This window comes from Saccoglossus kowalevskii, chromosome 4 (assembly GCF_978046115.1).
Source record: "Saccoglossus kowalevskii chromosome 4, keSacKowa6.1, whole genome shotgun sequence".
Classification (NCBI taxonomy): domain Eukaryota; kingdom Metazoa; phylum Hemichordata; class Enteropneusta; family Harrimaniidae; genus Saccoglossus; species Saccoglossus kowalevskii.
The window spans coordinates 23,527,408-23,548,666 of NC_140644.1; the positions used below are offsets into that span (position 1 = coordinate 23,527,408).

The 21,259-nt window shown below is 34.1% G+C and overlaps 1 protein-coding gene across 1 annotated transcript; it reads left to right on the forward strand.

Annotated features, from left to right (window-relative positions):
* The first annotated feature begins 1,192 nt into the window (after nucleotides 1-1,192).
* Nucleotides 1,193-19,635, forward strand: LOC102806664 (uncharacterized). The gene is made up of 30 exons (XM_006815765.3): nucleotides 1,193-1,250; nucleotides 1,406-1,467; nucleotides 3,856-3,960; nucleotides 4,429-4,480; nucleotides 5,745-5,897; nucleotides 6,701-6,808; nucleotides 7,118-7,225; nucleotides 7,625-7,735; nucleotides 7,857-7,964; nucleotides 8,260-8,370; nucleotides 9,778-9,888; nucleotides 10,307-10,420; nucleotides 11,039-11,158; nucleotides 11,350-11,463; nucleotides 11,560-11,679; nucleotides 12,022-12,129; nucleotides 12,237-12,350; nucleotides 12,507-12,626; nucleotides 12,726-12,836; nucleotides 13,616-13,726; nucleotides 13,935-14,042; nucleotides 14,152-14,262; nucleotides 15,116-15,271; nucleotides 16,600-16,710; nucleotides 16,877-17,082; nucleotides 17,755-17,888; nucleotides 18,329-18,583; nucleotides 18,701-18,884; nucleotides 19,000-19,097; nucleotides 19,244-19,635. The coding sequence occupies exons 2-30, from the start codon at nucleotides 1,408-1,410 to the stop codon at nucleotides 19,254-19,256; spliced, it is 3,435 nt and encodes a 1,144-aa protein (XP_006815828.3). The 5' UTR covers nucleotides 1,193-1,250; nucleotides 1,406-1,407; the 3' UTR covers nucleotides 19,257-19,635.
* The last annotated feature ends 1,624 nt before the right edge of the window (nucleotides 19,636-21,259 follow it).

Below are 21,259 nucleotides of genomic sequence, written 5' to 3' on the forward strand. Positions count from 1 at the left end.
TATCAACACAAATGTCGAACATGCGCAGCGCGACGACTACCGCGCTTTAATGAGAAATAACAGCTCATAACAAACACAAAAAAAACAATGTTTTATACGTTTATGTTCAGTGACACAATTATATTTCGGCCACGCGCTATATTACTTTAGTGCCCATAGTAAACAAAGTACAGAGTTTATACAGCATTGATCACATGTGTAACTCACTATAAGCAACAAGTTATGTAACATCTGGCCAAGCTGACAACAATGGGCAATTGTCAAAGGTGGGTTAGCTTCAACGCTACAGTTAGAATTTGCAAAGAAGCACAGATTACGCACGAGTGGCATGCCATCTATTTTATCAATAGGCGGAATGTGCGTATTTTAAATTGCTTCGTTCAGTTGAATATGATAAAATAATAAATTCGAACTACCACTAGTAAACAAATAACCCATAATAAGAAGCATGGCAAATATTTCAAATTGAAGTAAACATGCACCACCCCCGCAAAAAAGTCAGAGCGTGAAGTGATAATCAAATACATGCGATTAATCCCCCGATATATATTCACTTTATGAAACTAAATAAAAAGGCAAGTTGGGAAACGCGTTTTTCAGATTCCTACAAACCAGGGAAAATATACGAAACTTTCACAGCCAAACGATCCGTTTGGGAAACAATGGGCCCCCTGTTTTGGAACACAGTTACACATATTCAACATAAATCATTTTAACATGAAGCAATACACGAAAATATATTTGTAATTGTGATCAAAAGAATGTAAAAAAAAGAAAAAACACAAAAAAAAAACACCCGTGCTCACGACAAACAGCTGTTAGTACAGTACAGTACAGTGCAGTGCTACACACATTGATTTACAGCATATGACGAGCATATAATACACGATAATTTGTTAAATTTTGTTTTAATTAAAAGTATATATTTAACATACTGTTATTTTTTTAATGGATCGGTTTGTTCAATACATACACGAATGAAGTTTCGTCTGGATAGTTTCCACCATATTGCATAATTACTTAGACCAAAGTTCTATTAAGCGTGCAATCCGGGTACCTAGTTTCAATGGTTTTGGCAAAAACATCAACTACATTTCATTGTGCAAGTTATATACTAGATAAACCATGACCAATCATTGCAGTTCTTTCACATGATGCAGATGCATAATTAAAGAAAATATATTTACGCACAGAAAGAGCATAGTTTTCATACCTTCTGGAGCCAGTGCAGGAAGAACCTCGGAGTACTGGTAAGTTTAGTTTTCTTTTTACCCACTATGTTATGCATTTGTACAATGAATGTTCTTTGACTTTCTTTCTTTACTTAGAGGTAATTACTAATTTGTCCACCAGAATGTGCGACATTAAAAAATCACCGATTCATAAAAATAATACTAATTTTCAGAAATGGTCGTAAGAAAACTAACACTAATTGCACTATATGTGGCAGCATTAACCATTCAACAGGTAGGTCATTAGTTTGTTATTCTATTTTACACGTTGCTTATCTCCAATTTGCCATATATTAATGCATCTTCTAGCTATTTACAAGTCACACATGATAACAGAAGAAATGATTACATATATTATGAAACACTTACGAGATGACATGGTCAAAATTAAGCTTCTGATCATGAACACCCGATATATGTAACCAATATTTAGATGCCAATCAGTCAGTGATACTGACCCTGGACATGAAAATCATTTTCAAAAACATATACTAAACATATACATGAAAAAAATCTATCTGAAAAGTAAATAAAGTAAGCAAAAATAACAGGCAACCGAATTTAACTTCTCTGATGAGTGAATGTGCAGAGCGAGTGACTAAGTTGTACACCAGTTGCTGGAGAGTCTTCGTGACGTGGCACGGTGACATGTGAACTATTCGTTTTAGAAGATATTTGAACCCGGCACTCGTGTGTGTAAAATTTATTCCGTCCAAAGAAATTTATTTTGGTGCAACTCTGGAAAAGCAATTGGTATGCTTAAAGCAGGAATACATCAGAATGCTATTACCCAGCTTGTTGGGGGACGTCGGAACAGAATTGTTTTTGAGGACTCCATCATTCCCGTGACCAATCGCGATCTCAATAACCGCAAGTGGTGTCAAGACGAAACGCGAATAATTCCAGATTCACACACCTTTGGGATATCTTACCAACAACTAACTTGATTGCTGGCAGTATTCCCGAACTCCACAAAACAGTTTGCGTGAGTGCAATATCCGGCCGCGGTATGTCTTGGTTGAACACAACGTAAAGTGTACAGCGAGGTTGAAATCGGGTTAGTTTCATAGAAGTGTCATAGAGTCGAGGGTATTACTGCTCTAGGGCATGATCCATTCATTCATTTATTCCAATCGACTTCTCGTTACGTTGCAACATATCAACACTAGGCTACACTTCGCTAATGTCGCTACGGAACGACTGAACAAGGTTCACGTGCATTCAAGGCGTTATGTTGCCCGTGGAGCGAGATTCAAAGACGTCTGAGACGTCTACATAATAAGACATATCAGCAAACTTGCTGTCATAAATCAGCTGCAGTAATTGAGAACAGTTCAACAGTTCAGTCCAAGCGGCATTTGAGCTTTGGTCATAGCATTTCGTTCATATCACCATACATATGATTGTTACGTATGGGCTACTATAAAGCAAAACTGCATCTAGATTTGCCTTTCAGACACACATAATATATATTTACGTTGTTGCATGACATTTTTGCTCAGCCATGATCATACGGTTGTGTGACATGTGTCCCTCTCGAAGAAATTGACTGCCTTTTTTATTGTGAGTAAGTGTTAATGTATACCTCGCCGGACACGTTTCCATATTTTCTATAATTCGCATATTAATTTTAAGTCTTTGTTTATTTACCTGTTGAATAATTACTTATTCGTCGCCAATTTAGTTCTCTTCTCCCCGTTTCGTCACGGTATGAAGTTGTTAACGTGATCTTCAATGTTACAATTTTGCAAAGATACTGATCAAGAAACATACAATTGAGATTTAATATGTGGTATTTTGCTTTAAAGCGTTTCCCAATTCCTAACATGAGCGACATGTACATGTACATTTCCGTGACCGATGTTACATTCCACCTTGGGGACATTTATTTTCGAGAATGTTATACGAGGGATATGATCATTCAGAGGGACCGAGTACGTCCGAGCAACTGTAATTGTAAAGATCATCAAACAAATAATAACCCTGCCCGCCCTGTTTTTGGAGTTAACGAGTTCCCTGTGAATAGAACTAGTTAACACCTGCAAACATGTTTTACTTCAATTAAAAATAATTGTTTGACCGTCTGCAAAACCCAGTGAAGATGAACATTACCATAATTTCACAAATCCAATCATATATAATTAATTAGAATCTTATTTGCGTATTCTGCACTCATATAACGAACAAATTAATTACTGGATAATTTAAACAGTGTCGTCACAAATTAGACGTCTCGATCATCTCAATATCTGCGAAACTGATAGGAAAAGTAGCGAAGTCTTGATTGATCAGGTTCATATTATGACCTGAAAAGGTTACATGTATATATATTGTAGGTAATTATACTATGTGTCAGTATACCGTCAGTTGTCACATCTCGAAAACACTACATTCAATAGTAAACTATATGGATTCATTAAGATAATATATAAATACAACAACGATGATTGAGCAAAATATTATTATTCAAATCATCGGGTTAAGGCGAATGACTACAAGGTAAAACAATATTTCCACTCCATTCATTAGAAATTATTCGTATAACGACACTGCCCACGTGTTATTACCATTTTTGTTGAATATGAAATTATCCGGCATTGACTTATAATATCTCATCTTCCAGTATGTTACAGCTGATGACGTACCATTCCACAGGACTCTGCAGAGGCCAGGCGATGGTTCGGTGGGTGAACAAAGCACACTATCAGGAAGACATGAAAACGAAGAGGTGAGAAAAACAAAATTAAGTAGTTTCAATCTGAATAATGTCACAAGCCATACCAGTTGAGTACTCATATTACACATATAGTCGAGTGGAATTATGTCATTATGTAACTTAAATAACCCTACCTTTTTGTTTGTTTGTTTGTTATCAACATCCAATTAGCACGATAATCAATATTTCGACGACTAGCTATATACTCCAATAAGTTTGTTGCTAGACTGAAGATATGAATATGTTATTATATCTGACTATATCTACTATACCAAAGTACTATTTTAGAATAATTTGCATGTTAGTTTCTCTTTTCTCCTATTTGACTAGCTCTAACCGTCAGGTGAGATTAATCCAAAACTACAGTGTTTGAACTTCGTATAGCCGTTAAATATAAATAGAAACTGAGCTGATATTTTCATAAAACCATAATGCCTTTCTTTATCATACGCTGATACGCATGTATCTTCTTGGTTCCAGGATTACAGCAGTCTGTTGAGAAAAGCCCAGCATGATAAACGCCAGTATCAAGGTAATACATGTACACAGAAGTTGTTTAATGTAGGCAATATATTTGTGGTTCAAACATAATCCTGACTTGAAATAAATTACACCAATCGCGTTTTGAAACAGAAACACAACGCTACGTGTTTTGATCAATTCTTAAATTGGCAGTAACTTCTAAATGCTAAGCCAAGGAAACAAAACAAGGAACATTTTGACAGAAAATACGCAGTTATGTACTATATACCAGTGCATAAATACACTATTGTGATTGGACAAGAACTTGTTTTACATTTTTGGAAGGATAATTTATTTATTCAATGGTCTGTCGACCGTCCATCCATCTATTCAGTTTTGATATGTACAAGCAAATGTTAAACAACAAAAATTCCAGCAAATTTCTTTTAACCACCCAGCAAAACGAAAATCTAATTAGATGACATTACTGGAATTGCTAAATTATTCCACAAGTGAACAATTCAATTCACATGAACGAGTATTGACATTGGTTACATATACAGTTAATGAATATTCCTATTTCTAGTGAATAGTACCTGTAAAAGAGTAAATGAATTTCTTCTTATATCTTTTGAATAATGATATATATATATGTCCTCTCAATTTCAACTAAATTGCGTTCATGTCACCGTGTCGCAGATATCGCTCACACACTAAAGATTACTTTCCGAGATAATTCCACTTTTAATTAAAAATATTTAAAAAAGACATTCCAAATTAATACTTAAATTGTTCAGGGCCTGAATATCAGCTTGAGGACAATCATTTTTCCATGATAGGTCAAACATATGAATAGAAAATGTTATTAATAAATCATTACTCTTTGATAGTTAGCTTTAATTCTGTTTATGTACTGCAATGAAGGACATTATAATATGTGTATGTTAGATAAATGGAACAGTTATTTTAACGAAAACGAGGAGTCGAATGTACTGTTTAGCTCAAACATTTTGTGTTGTTTCCATTGCTTAAAGCCACTTAAATAATAACTCATCATAAATTGTGAAATATCTCGCTACCTTCAGTGAGAGATTATTGCTTAAATATAGTACATTGAAGTTTCTGTGTGTATTTGAAGCATTCAACCATTCACTAAAACCAAGGTCCGAAAATATTATTATCTTTTATTACAATATAGTTGTAACCTATCAACCTCAAATGGCATTTATTCTGAAACAAAACTTTATAGACTGTTCTCAGGAGATAATTCAATTTATTCAAGTCATGTTGGTGATTGCGGTTTTTCTGAAATTAATTATCTATTACCTTTTTAGAGTGTACTAATATGAACGATTATTACTACTATTATTATGATTGGTATGATTATGATGATATGTTTATATGTGACAATGGACAGTGTATTTTCCACTGGAATCAGTGTAATGGATATCCTGATTGTGACGACTGGAGTGATGAACTTAACTGCAGTAAGTCCTAAAAAATACATTGTTGAATCATTGCAACATGACATTATTTCATTTGAGTCAACATGTTTCCAAACGTTTACATGTCGATCGAAGATTAAAAATAGAAAAAAACATGGTTAATATGCTGTTTCATGAAAAAATAACCTTGTTCTAAATATAATCTAATCTCAGATTAGTAAGATAATTTGATCCCTGTGTAAACATAGGTGTAATAATTTTATGTGGAATCGTAATAAACCATAACAAATTATACCACTAGTTTTTCACTTTATTATCCACAACAGTTTTGAAAACAAACAAATCTTAGTTCTAAATTTATACCTAATCAGATACAATGTTTAGGGATTAATTAAGTCACATATATACACTCTTTTTCGATGTATCGATATTTTGCACAGTATCTAAAGATGTTCATACTTTGGTTCCGATTTAATTTAAAAAAAAAACAATAACATATTTTACGCGAGTTCCACTTATGTTATACACGAAATAAGATTGAGGTGTGGTTTCCCAAAAAAGTATATGATGACATTTACATAATTTTTAGTATGTTAATTAATATAAAAGACTCTTCTAAGTCCGCTCTTGACATAACTTAGTGACACAAAGCCGTTCAAAACGTCAATATTTTTATGGAACATGCCCGTTTCTCTGTAAAAAAAGACCATGATCATGCATGAGAAATTATTGACTTAAAATAACGTACACATCAACATGCGAATGCCACATGCAACAATATAGCTACCAAAACACTGTTTAAAAGTATGTCATTTGATTACATACTACCGAAATTGTATTCACAGCTTGTTACAGTAACCAACTTAGATGTGATACAGGCATTTGCATATATAAAGGACATATATGCGACGGGTATAATCATTGTCAGGACTGGAGTGACGAAACTGGTTGTGGTAAGTATATAAATTGTTATTCTTTGACTAATCAATAACCGAATTTATATTGCTAGAAAGTTGCAATTGCACCCTTTTTTATTGCAAATTGAATAAGACTAATCAATAATTATAAGTGCTTGTGTTTGACCGAGTCTGGTTGACACCAGGATAGCGCATTAAAATTGCCATTTGATAGAGAGATATGACTTATGTGTCAACACTAGCACTTGCAGGAGAGACAACAGTGACACTCAATGTCCAGAACTGTCGCCTGGCTCAAAAACATTTAAAAACAAATCAATAATCATACTGTCCATTGTTTGTCAGACTGCCAGGGCGACCATTTCACATGCAACAATGGGCGGTGTCTACCCTCAACAGTGAAATGTGACGATCATAACCACTGCGAATATGGCGAAGATGAATATTTTTGTTGTGAGTATTTAATCGTCATCCTATGAACAGAATTATGATTCCTCTGTCTACAAGCAGTTCAATTTATTGTGGCGGGAGGGACCCTTGTAGTTCAATTCTGTATATAGAAACGTCTACTTTTACCAGCATTTCTTATACAAGAAAGGAAATACACCTAGTAACGAATACGATAAATTGCAACATGACTGTGGTACACTATTTGAGCTGGTGTGCCAAAGTTCGCTGCTAATAAATTAGGTAATTTGAGATTAACTGGGCTAAATGTAACCCAAGAATGTAATGGATTACTACCGAACTACTTTGTTACAGGTAACTGAATTCGCTTGACTCACGATAATTTAAGTAAGTAAACATTTGAAGTTGATATATTTCATGCTAATGTCGTTCATTGCATTACAGCATGCAATACCACAGATGACTTTCTGTGTGATAATGGTCGATGTATTCACTCACATTACGTGTGCAATAATTATGACAATTGCGGCGACCTCAGTGATGAACGCAATTGCAGTAAGTAGAACACATACATTTTAACAGCACATAACGTACATAAATCTCATTTTACTCGTCCACGCGTCTAAGTGGATCTCTCGAATCTTGAAAATATTATACAATGTTGATTTGCTTCCAGCATGTGATTATAACGAATTGCAGTGCGATGGCTACAAGTGCATATCTGAGTGGGATGTATGCGATGGCTACATACATTGTCAAGATCTGAGCGATGAGATAAACTGCAGTGAGTAATGCATCTATGAACATTTTAAACAAACATTTACACATTGAAATCCACAATAATTTTACTCCGCACGTTATTGACACTTTAGCTGGCGATCCGTTTATATAATTAATTTTGGTGTTTTGAATACGTTGATAACTGCAATTCACTGATGTAGTATACCTGATTTAAATACGGAATTTTTAGTGGAAAGTGCTTTCACAATATACGACAAAACATTTTTTAACAACTTAACAATCAATTCTTTTTTCGTCCTGAAGACGTCTTTATTACGTGTTGGTCATTTTTCTATCAGCTTGCAGTGACGACATGTTTACCTGTGACAATGGTATATGTATTCATCACAGCTACAATTTGTGTGATGGTTATAATGATTGTATTGACTGGAGTGATGAACTCGATTGCGGTATGTCAAATGTAGTGATATTTTGAATCCAATTAGATTACGCTGACGCTGTTGTTTAGCCATGGGTTTATGATGAAACACTCTCACCACTCACTGACAGATACAAATCACGTTAACAGTTCTAAACCCCTTGACCACTCGGTTAAATAATAAAACAAAATTCGATACGTATACCAATTGCAGTCTTCTTCATCACAAATGCAATGTTCGCTGTGGAATGTTATGCGAGATAAAGTGCATTTAATTAGCAAATATACTTTACAAGCTTGGTAATAATTTTATAATAAAAAGAAAATTGAGAGGGCGATTTATATTAGTCAAAAGAGCTACTTATCTAACTCAACCTGTTCAGATTTATACATTTCATGGAAAGAAATGTGAAGAATAAATAGTTCTGATTCCCAGAAGAAAATTCAAGTGTGGTCATTATTTATTCCTACAAATTAGAGTGAAAAAATATTTTTTTTTAGATTATTTGAATTAATTTAAAATATTTGGTAAATCATTTGAAACAAATATGCTACCACAAAAAACGACACAAACGTGGTTTCACAATTGATATTGAGAATAATATAGATAGCAGTCCCAATGCACTGTAGTCTACATTAAATAACTTGGACTAAATAAATCATTAGAACCCAGTCATATTGGTAGTGTATAATATGAGGTTATTACGAGGATACCTCAAAGTATGCACGAAGACAGTACAGCAGAGGTCGATGGGACGGCGTACTGTCTGAGTGCATACTTTGAGGTATCCTCGTAATAAACTTATTATTATACATCTTTTCTTTCCAAGGATACATCATGGGAATGCCGAAATCCAAAAAGTTTAGAGCAGAGTCAGCGAACTTCTTTGTGTGGAGTCCGGTCAAACCCTGGTGGCAGCCATGTTTGTTTTTATTATTAGAGGGCGCGTACGTACGTAATCATTCCATATTTGGAGTTCGCATTTCCTAATATAGTAGGATGAAAATACCCCTTGAAATACCGCAAAATTACGGCACGTTGTAACTTATGGCGTTACGGCGACAGATGTATATTAATACTATATATATGGTGGTTTTCAATAAATGAAGCAAATTACTTTGTTAGGGATGTTGCTGTGTAGACCACGTGTTCGTACTCACGCGTCAATTTCACAAAATAAAATTTACGAGGGCGCACCTACAAACTTATTATACACGATTTGCTATATTTGTGATTGACCCTGCTACCGAGTTGAAAAGGCAAAATGGTCAAATGTCTCACTCACTTTATCGAAAGTCTGTTTCCAATCATACATCGCCACTATGTCTGGTTCTACCCATTCCGTCACGCCAGCAAAATACAATAATGTGATTAAATCCATGAAGAATTACTCACTGTTGCTTGAATAATTATTAAAATTTTGAATCCAATAAATAGACTGTAGTTTACCTGGGGCCTTTGATTGTGGATATTGGAATTGGGGATGTTTGACAAGTAGCATGGTTTGTGATGGTCACAATACCTGCAATAAAGATGAATTGTACTGTGGTAAGTATTATAATTATATTCGTACGCCAGATTTATAACACAATGTGACTGTAATTATTATATTGTAGCAAGCATATTACCTCCTCTCAATAATGGGCACAAACTTAAATTTACCCAGTGTGTTGGTATTAATCTTGCTTGCCATTTCATTTTCTTTTCAATAATTGTTCCAAAAGTGTAGACTAGTGTGTGCATAATATAATTATATCTTCGAACTGAATATTATAAAGAAAATAATTTCAAATTATCTTAGTCTACTACGTTAAATAATGGTAATACATCATGTTGTATATCATATATTTATGATAATGACATTCAAGGCAGAGGAATGCTTCTTCACCAATGCCATCATTCATCATTATTATTCAGGCCAAACACTGAATACATAACATTAAGTTTTGTTTATATCGTGTATTAGGTGATGCGTGCCAAGGATTCGAATGTGAATATGGTCGATGTATCCCAGAAACATCACGGTGTAATCATTATCTGAATTGTAGATTAACTGATTTTAGTGATGAAATTGGATGTGGTAAATATAGTCAGTTGCTATTAAAAGTTATTGGATTGTATTGCCGTTTACGGATTCTGAATTTTGATAAGGTGTTTTGAACGCCATCATTTTTTGGACGTCAGTTAGAAAGTCACTTTGATGTGTTTTATCATTCTTCCAAAAAGTTTATTTATGTTCAGCGTTATTATTTATATATTTCACGTAACATGAGTGATTTATGAGTGATTATCGTTTTAATGAAAAATAACTTAAATAAGCCCTATACCGACTCCGTATTTGGGTGCACATACAGATGACGTAGTGTACATCAGTTGTGTTATTTTCATCCATAAAAACTGTGGCGAAGGTGCCATGATCAATTTCAATTTCAGTATTATACTCATCAGTAAGTGCAGTTTTGTGTCTGATTGTTCATATATGCTGCTTTAAAAAAACAAAACAAACGTGTCGTTCTTACTACAGGAACAGTTTAAATAATTCGACATTATTGTGAATTTCGAGGTTATTTTCTGTGCGTACTTCACACATTTTAAATTTACCGACAGTGAAGTGTGGGTGTACTTTGAAAATAACGTTGTGGTGGGTTTTCTCGTCCAAATATATCACCAATTTAAACACTAACATTTTTACTCCTAGCATGTAACGACACCAACGAAGTATTATGTAGTAATGGAGTTTGCATTTATGATTGGCAATTGTGTGATGGTGATAATGACTGTGGTGATTGGGGGGATGAAGGCGAAAAAAACAATTGCAGTAAGTGTATTTCGATATTGTTTCCTTGATATGTAGTCAGTGAATTATTGTTTTTTTGTCCAAAAAAGCATATTAATCTCCCGTCCTTATCCCATATTTCTATATACAATATAAAATGAATATATTGTGTTCAAACTTTATTCATGCATTCATTTACCATTCTGTTTTCTTATTGACATTCTAAATTTTAGCATATGAATATTGCGATGGGTTCCGATGTGCTAATGGTATGTGTACGGGGTGGTACGATTCAAAATGTGATGGATGGGCTTACTGTGACGACAAGAGTGATGAAATGAATTGCAGTGAGTACAACAACTGTTATTTTCACACAGCTGTTTTCAACTAATATCAATATTGACAACATAATCGTGGCAACACAAATATTTGTTTTTGTTTAGCTTGCAATAGTGACTATATGTTTCTATGTGACAATGGTGTTTGTATTGAGGAATGGGATGTATGTAATGGTTATTTAGACTGTGGGCACCCGGACATTTCGGATGAAATCAATTGCACTAGTAAGATAATATTGTTTAAATATTTACATTTATAACATAACACATATATATATAACATAACATATATACGTACGTTATAATTATTATAACAGATCATCCACGTATGTTAATCAACTGTTATACTAAGAAAACCTGATTTAGATAGGACTCATTATCAGTAGGTGTCGGTCGTAGCTTGACACACATCCAAACATAGATTGAACAATTTATAAAGCGCAGTTAATAACCCCACGTCATTTGGGATGTGGTGAATTGGTTGTTCTCCGCCGAGTGTTACATAATTCTAAGCCTTTCTGATTTCTATATTTACTCATGATAAGTAATTGTGTTATCATATTACAGATTGTTGGGAATATAGTTTCCATTGCGACAATGGACTGTGTATAAATCGTGACCAATTGTGTGACGGTTATAATAATTGTGGCGATTGGTCAGACGAAATTGGTTGTAGTAAGTATCATTTAAATTAAGAGCAGTTTAACACGAATATATGAAATCTTGTTTCGATTATAACATAATACAATGTTACAGCTGAAAAGTGTATGTTTATATTACAGAATGTTCAAATACAAATCACTTCACGTGTAATAACAAGAGATGTACTTCTATTGAAGCAGTGTGTGATGGTTACGATCATTGTGGGGACCAAAGTGACGAAGTAAATTGCGGAGGTAATACATTGATAGTGCTCAATCTATTTATTTATCTGGTTAGTTATTATTACTATCATGGAGTTAGTTTGTATTTTAAATTAACAACTAATAATTACACTATTGTGTGACAAATGAGAATCGATCTTAATTTCATCTTCTTTTTTTGTCTGATAGATTGTTCTGATGGTTATTTTCTATGTGATAATGGCATGTGTATTCCGCATTATAAAGTTTGTGATTATTATGATAATGATTGTGGTGATTACAGTGACGAGAAAGAATGTAATAATACAGGTACGTGCAGCACAAATTAATATAGTCACATCGTAGTCAGAGCTACAACGTATTGAAAAATACATGGCCCTTTACGTATAAAACCATTTCTTATTACAGAATGCAATAGCCATTATGAGTTTCAATGCGAAAATGGACGGTGCGTATATAGGCATGACCTTTGTGACAATTACAATCACTGTGGTGACTTAAGTGATGAATCTGGCTGTGGTGAGTATTTCAACAATTGTAGGATAATACGTCGTGCATCGCCATCCGAGTCGTATCCGTTTCGCGCTGATGGTTAGAAAAGCAGTCATAATAAGGTATTGTATGACAGTTTTATTACTGCGACAGTCTGATATAATTTGCAGCAACATTAGCCATGGACCTAAATCACGAATTGCATCGTTTGCTGCATCAGACCCTGTTGCATTTGTTGCTCAGCGTCTGGACTACCTATGGCATTTCTTTCTGCACGGGGTATGCTTAAAAAATAGTAAAATAGTAATCATTCACCGTAAAGCAATTTCATTGTGAAATGTTTTGCAGAAAATGTTGATTTTGTTCAGAGATCATCAACAGCAAAATAACTTTACGTGATTGTATTACCTATCACATCTGAATATTTAACTAACTAACTAACGAAAATTATAAATCTATGCGTCAATACATCTGGAACTCAGACATGTAGTCCCACAGCAAGGAAAATTTATCACTCAAACACATGGATGGTGATATAGTCTGCTGACGACGAGTGTGTCCTGAGAGTCGACGATAATTACGCTAATATATAAAATAGTCGTTAAAATATTTTGGTACGCTGATGAATGTAGGGAATGCTATGCTGTGTTATTCAGAGCAAGGTACCTCATTCTTAAGCCTAATTTGTTTTTTGTACAAAAGTCTAAGATATAAGCAAATCCTGCTCTGCACATGCTACCCTTAAATTATCATTATTTATAATCAAATGGTTTCTGTATATATCCTACATCATATATATTTATCAGATTGCAATGATGAGACAAGTTTCAAATGCAAAAATGGACGGTGTATAGCAGCCGAGTTACAATGCGATGGATACAGTCAATGTTGGGACGATTCCGACGAAATCAATTGTGGTAAAACAATTTGTCTACTTTATAATTTTATGAGACAACTAAACCTGAAAAAGTTACTTAAGTTAAAGGAACTGTAGCCATTCGTCGATAGCATATATATAATTTTCCATTAAACTGATCAAATAGTAAATCTGTAATATGTTGTTTTTGTCTTCTTTTCATTTGTTAATAATAATTTGTAATAATAGAATTACATTCATCGTTGTAGTTGGTTGCCGAAAAGGGTCCTTCTTGTGTAATAATGGTCGCTGTATTGAAGATTATAATTTGTGTGACGGATATGATGCTTGTGGTGATTGGAGCGATGAAAACTGTGGTATGTATACAAGATGATAGCTTTACTGTATATTACATGTGTATTGCCACGCCGCCAGATCTTTATATATTTGAAAGTAATATACGGGAAATATTATATTATCACATAGGATACGATTCTGCATTGCATTCTCAATGCAATAATGGAAGAGTCATCCCAAAATATATGGTATGCAATGGCCATAGTGACTGTGGAGATGCCAGTGATGAACTGAACTGTCGTGAGTTTAATAAATGTTCACTTTTGTGTTTGTACATCTAGATTTGGTAACACAGATAAACATAACCAATATAACTGATTATAAATTCGGGCCATTACAGTTATCTTCAGATATTTCTTGCTTCATATAGACATTATTGACAATAGTGCAAATGTGTTCGCACAAAGATATACACAGCGATGTATGGGGCTGTTATTTTAAATAAAAATGTCAAAGCATTGACAGTATATTGGAACATATTATGATATTTGAACCCCAAGGGTACTGCCTAATAAAATATAAACTAGGGAATAACGATGCAAGTAACAATACTAGAATATAAAAAGATGCGCCTATGTATCAAAATAAAGATTAATTGAGGACAGCAAACAGAACTTGATAAAGAACCTGAGATTGATATTTTCAACACAATATACACTCTTTTTGTAAATTATAAAATGTCAAAAAAAAAAAAAAAACTCTCCATCATAGAAAGAACAATTATTAGGTGTTCAAGTATAATACATTAGTTTAGCTGGTCTTGTGCCTGGAATATGATCTCAATATAATTCAGTACAGCATGAATATTCGTTAATGTACATTAAAAATACACTATCGATAACACAGAGCAGGTAAATATCCTTTTATTGTCGAATACGCTCTATCACACACAACAAACACAGAAGGTGATTTAACATGCGATAATAAACGAATCTATTCTATATCCTCAACCACATCATCTATAAATTGTGCATTTTATGGTTGTTAAATATGCCTTCAAGTAGAGGACTTTAAGACAACATAAACAGGACATATCTGTTTCAACCCTACGTCACCATCTATTTATTTATGACATGTCATTTTGCATTTTCAGCTTGTGAATTCAACTGTACAAAGTACGAGTATTATTATCACTACTATTACTACTACTATCACTATTACCACCACCATAGACAATGTATTCCCGCCTTCCAAATTTGTGATGGTTATTATAATTGCTGGGATGGTAGTGATGAAGAGAACTGTACAGGTGACATTTATCATTATTAGATATAGAACATGCACCATTATGTAATTAGAGAATTGAAAGTATCATCACATAATTACTGTTCTCTGATAGATATCCACCAAAGGTACCTACTTATAAAATATAAAAGGAACTTGATGCATGGTTTTATGAAAAAAAACGTAGTAAACAAATCTCATAGTGGTCCCCACTAGGCATCTGCAACAACATATCAAAATCTGTGTCAAAGAAAAACAGTAAATAAAAAAAGATAAACTTGCATACAGTCTCTTTATTATTAGGTGTTTTTTTCAATAAAATATGGGACTGTGTGAATGGCAAAAGCCGGAATATCGCTAAAAAAACACAAGATACATGTGAATCTTGCAGACGCCCACTCGCGACATCGGTGATGATTGTTACCGGTCTGATTTCAATGCGTCATGCAATGATTGAGAAGGTCATTATAATCCCATCAATCAGCGTTAAGGACAACATTTGAGTTTGATTTGACAGTTTATTAGAAACAGCACCAAAACTGCAATTTCGCGCGTTTGGATTTCCCTTTATTTTTTGAGATTTTCATGATGGCATTGGAAGACTACTAGGATACTGGACTATACATCGCTTTAAAATACCAGGAAGAGGTCGTGGATGGGTACTCTTCTGGTCGCGATGTCGGGAAGCTTTTGCCAGTTATACATTCCCAAAGTTTTATATTATTGAAAACAAACACCAACAAACATACAATAGATAGATACTATGCAAGTCTAAGACCAAATTTTTGGTGGTTTTCATTACCGAACAAAGCCCCATCTGAACTCCCGAAGCAAGTTAAAACGTTAAGCAGTATTTGAGAAGCCGTCTTCCACGGACAGATGATCCGACAGATGCATTGATTCTTTTGATTCTTTCCACAAAAAGGCCGACGTATAATTTAAAGCGCGATAGTCGTCGCGCTGACCATGTGCGACATTTGTGTTGATAAACTTTGATTTTTCCCATAATCCAAAGAACTCTTCAAAAAGAAATCACAAGTATGAGGTTTAACTTGGGCTCGACTACCTCCCAATCACCCAAATATAACCTAGTTATAGCTTTGAAAGGTGTCAATATGTACTCGTTGATCTGCGCAACAGTCAAAGTCGCCATCTTTGTTTATATGAGACCCATATTTCTCGCGCTTGCGTGGCGCAACGACTACCGCCCTTTAATTAACATATAACGTGATGTGATTAATTGGGGAGGCGGGGGTATTTGTTGCTGGTGAAACGTAACGTATAATTGCTACACGAATGACTGCATAACACATAAATACCGTTTTCAACAAGGTTTCTATTAATTGATCCCAGATTCATGTCAACCCAATCCATGTCAGAACGATGGACTCTGTGTCAATGATAGTTCTGAGGGTTATCACTGCCAGTGCCAAGAAGGACATCACGGAAAACACTGTGAAGAAGGTGCGTTTTTATCTGTTAACAGGATTAGTAAAACATGATGTGTTATTGTAATGTTAGAATGAATTTTAGATAAAAATACGTTATGAATGTAAGTCTATGTTGATATTGTGTTGTGTGTGAATGGTTATGTTATAGAATAAAACAATCACACTAATCACTATTTCAGAGTCAGATGGCATAATATGCAGTGAAACCAAAATGAGTGCAGTTGTTAGCAAGAGTTATATTTTGGAGCTCCTTCATCATTCCGGTGCAAATGCGTCTTACTTTCATCTGAATGATCCAGCGTGTACTGGTATAGATGTTATTCATGATGGCGAAGATGCATTTTTGTTTGAAACATTCCTTTTTGATTGTGGTACTATCTCTATAGTAAGTAAACTGTATTTTGTTACATAAAAAAACTTGATACGTTTAACTTCGGTGGTAGTGCTAATTTATTATTTGTAAATACATAATACATGCATGATAGATAGAAAGAATAATTGTGAAAACTATTGAATTGTATATTGATGACATAGGTCATTTTAGTAGTAGTAGATGAATGAATGAGTTTCCATACTTCTGAACAACTACTACAAAAAAAAATCATAGTCTGTTTTGAAGAAAAACGTATATATTTTTGTACGGACTGGGAGAGGCATGGTTAGGTAAAGAAGTTGTATATGAAACTGTATATTTATATATACAGAAAACAAAATATAAATAAATAAAAATTGTACTGTATTGAAAGCTGGTTTTACATTTTGCTATGTTGTGTCTAAAATTCTACATTCTATTTCACACACACACATTGTTACAGACAAACCTAGCATTGTAGTTGCGTTGTGCTTTTCAGAAACGTGAGTGTTTTAAAATATTGTGAATACTACGAAGTTTGTATTTCTCATACTTTCTTAACATGAACGTCAGTTATTTATATGTATTCAATTATTTGTACATAAGATTGGAGACTAATAAATACATTTTATATACTCAGTTGTACAGGAAACATTTAGCATAGGGCGTCACAATTACCATAAGTTCTGCTTTGTTGTTTCACAGGAGAAACCAAAAGACAAGTCAATAGAATACATAAACATGGTCTATACGGAAAGAGGAACTAAAATCATAGAGCTACTGTGTTGCTATGGAACTGAATATATTATTGCACCTATATATATTGAAGCTAATCCTTGGTATGCTTTCCACAATAAAGCTTACTATTATGTAATTCTTATTGAGCGATATTCGCGGTACTTTCGGACAATCTTGGACTTGTATAATCTACCTCAAATGAAATACACTAAACAAGCAAATTGTAATTTGATAAGAGAGTAGAACGACAGTATATCCTGTATTATATACTACGTTTTACTACTACTACGTTTGATTTTTATTATTAAGAGCGACAATTTGAGCTTTAAAAGATATCCTACTTGTGGTAGGATTTTCACATTGTCGAATATGCTTGTGTCAATCCACTAAATCGCGTTCATCACATAATTGCATGTTGTCATAGATGACGTACATACAGGTGGGTCATAGCAGCCGAAATCAAAATTAAATGTTTTAAAGGCTATTTTATTCTATCATATAGATATTGCACAATTAATTAATTTGTACTTTGTTTTAAAAGCTCCGTGTTAATACAACTGAAAGGTTTTGGGCAATTCAACGTCACGGCTACCTTGTATAAAGATGCATCGTTCACAGCTATAATGGATCCTAATGTGGATTTCCCTGTTGAAGTGTGCGATGGCGTCCTGATATACTTTGGTATATCAACTCATAGTGGAGATGACAGTTTGGAATTATTCGTAGTGGACTGCTTTGCATCTCAGAGTGACAATCCACATTCTTCGGACGACAGATATCCAATGATTACTAACGGGTGAAATATTTATGATTTAATGTGTGCATTATCCAGTTTATCTAGCGAATTACTCGACTAATACAATAGCAGAATTTTATTAAATAACATTACTAAATTATGTTATTATGATCATAGATGCCTTGATGAAACAGTGATGGAAGAACCTTCAGCCGACGATCGTACCAAACGTTTTATTTGGGATGCATATGATGTTGTCAACGTTTATGTTGACATTCCTGATGATGAGCAAGTTGATCTGTATATCCATTGTGCGGTTGTGATTTGCAAGAAAGCAGAGGTTGGAACACGCTGTGATCAGGTACGTGTGCCCAAACTAATCCTAAAATCGTATGTTGTATATTGTGTGTAACAAAACAAAGTATGCATTGCCTGCACATTGCTGTCATTCAACATATTACGTGACTTGATTTTAGGGATGCGTCGACAAAGGACGTAAAAGAGAAGAATACTCTGATCTACCAAACGATTCATTTATAACTCACGGACCTTTTAGGAAGACATCCGGCGAGAGGTAATACACTATCTACTAGTTCGTGTAAAAAGTCCGTAGAAGAATTGTAATAGAACATTTTATATCATTGTCAAATACATAGCCTGATCATTGTATTTTCTGCATAATTAGATAATAATTGCGTTATTGTGTCTTATTTTCTTTAGATGCAATGAATAAACTCAGTGAAGATGAAACAAACTAATGAACCCGTAAGACGAAAGGAACGACACCGACACCACTTTGATGATTTTTTTCCCGATTATCGATATTTTAATTCTAAATATTTGTTCTTTTATGAAATGTGGAAAGATCCTAATCCACAGATATGTACTTACACATTGTTCACTTTGATTTATTTAATTTTGGTCACGTTATATATTTTCAGTTCGTCTGATTGACTTCGGTTTCGTGTTTGCGGATGACCTGGGCATGGCAGTGTCATGTCCGTGAAAATCTTGTTTTATATTCATTTATTTCATGTTGTAACTAAGCTAGCTAAAAAAACGTATTGTAGATTTGGTGATGGAATACAAATTAAAATATTTCTGAAGCAATACACCGTGTTTGTTTGATTGTGTAATGAACGAAATGGAATTTTAACAGAATCCCGTCTTCAGTGACTATCGTGTAGGTCAATTAATTAACACTATTTTTAACAAGCAGCCTTTTGCCTAATTTAGCCCCGCAGTTAGCAATGCACATTTCACAAGCAATCTGAGCAAATATTAAACGAGTCCACACGAAGTACCTAGACATACACATATAGAGCAATTGTATGAGCTGCTTTTAAGACGAAAATATCACATTTTATAAACATTACAAAAATATTAATCAAAATTAGAGAATTAAATGTGTCATCACGAAATGAACAAATCAAAGAGAGGTCTATGCATATACCATATATAAAATCAATCAGATTTGCGGTTTCAAAAAACTCGATAAAATTACAATTAAATTTATGGACAATCGGTAATATGATTAGTTCCGCTCGACGAAAGGATTATAATGTTGATAGTATTTCGTGGGCATAGAGAGAAAATAAAATCAATTGATTTGAGCAGTGTTAAATGTTACCTCCGGTATTATGCGCGAACGACCTCTTTACCATGTGTGCTACTGCATTCAGAAAGAAATCATGTGACTGACTTTTTTTTAAATTGAGAAAGGGGCAATTGTGCTTGTAATTAGGTCGAGTGAAAACAGCCACGTACTGGACTTCACGTACTTCTTTCTCAGTAAACGGTCATTCCTTGGAACAAAGAAATTAGTAAAGGGGGCAAGTTTTTACGAAGGGAAAATACTTTCCTAGTAATCAGGCAATGCTGAGAGCAAAACAAACTAGTAAACGCAGACTGTTTGGAACAAAAAGAGTGTGTTAACCTAGTAAATGTCGACAAAAGACACTGAAAGAATACCTTCCGCTATCGAAGGTTAGTGGACTGTTGCGCCATAAAGTTGTATTAGCATAATTATAATTGACTTATACTTTAATCAAAATGCTGACACTGATACACATTTATTTGTAACAATCTATCTGTCATATATTTTTTTCTCTAAACTTGTATGTTGAGTTTTGCCAAGTTTGCCAAACTTTGTATAGTGTCGAATAACACAGGCTGTGTCTTTACCAAATCAAGCTTTTATTACATTTAAAATATGTTGAAAGAATATTCAAATTTTTGTCCTCAGCAAACGTTTTGATTTCAGGTTATTGTATGGCATTTTGCATGTAGTAAAACAACAAGTGTCTAATATAGTGAAAACCGTTGGTCCTAATCTGAGTGGGTTCTGACATTGACTTATTAATCGTTACTACGCTTGTAAGGTTGAAAGAAATGATTTATATCATTTTAAAGCGCCCTCACGTCAAGAAAGCATAGTCAGGTCACTGGTGCCACATAACTGCATATGGACCACTCGTTCCATTATCTTGAAAACAATTAGTAAAACAGTAATCGCTAGGTCAGCATTTACATTAGTTTTAGGGCCAGATTTGCACATAGGCATTACCTTCGCTGATTTTCAGCCTCTCAACGTAATAATATAAGAGTCAAAGCTTACTTACGAACAATTTTCTGAACTATGAACTTGCGATCTATCGACAAGCTGTGACAGATACCAGAACATTAATGAAATGTTACTCTGTGAAAGTCTTTGTTGCGCGAATGTGCTCGTCTTCA

Bases quoted from the DNA above. Each gene is read 5' to 3' on its own strand.
- LOC102806664 (XM_006815765.3), top strand. From the start codon at position 1,408: ATGGTCGTAAGAAAACTAACACTAATTGCACTATATGTGGCAGCATTA. The intron at 12,627-12,725 runs GTACGTGCAGCA...TTCTTATTACAG, and splicing joins GAAAGAATGTAATAATACAG to AATGCAATAGCCATTATGAG. The intron at 17,889-18,328 runs GTATGCTTTCCA...TTGTTTTAAAAG, and splicing joins TATATTGAAGCTAATCCTTG to CTCCGTGTTAATACAACTGA.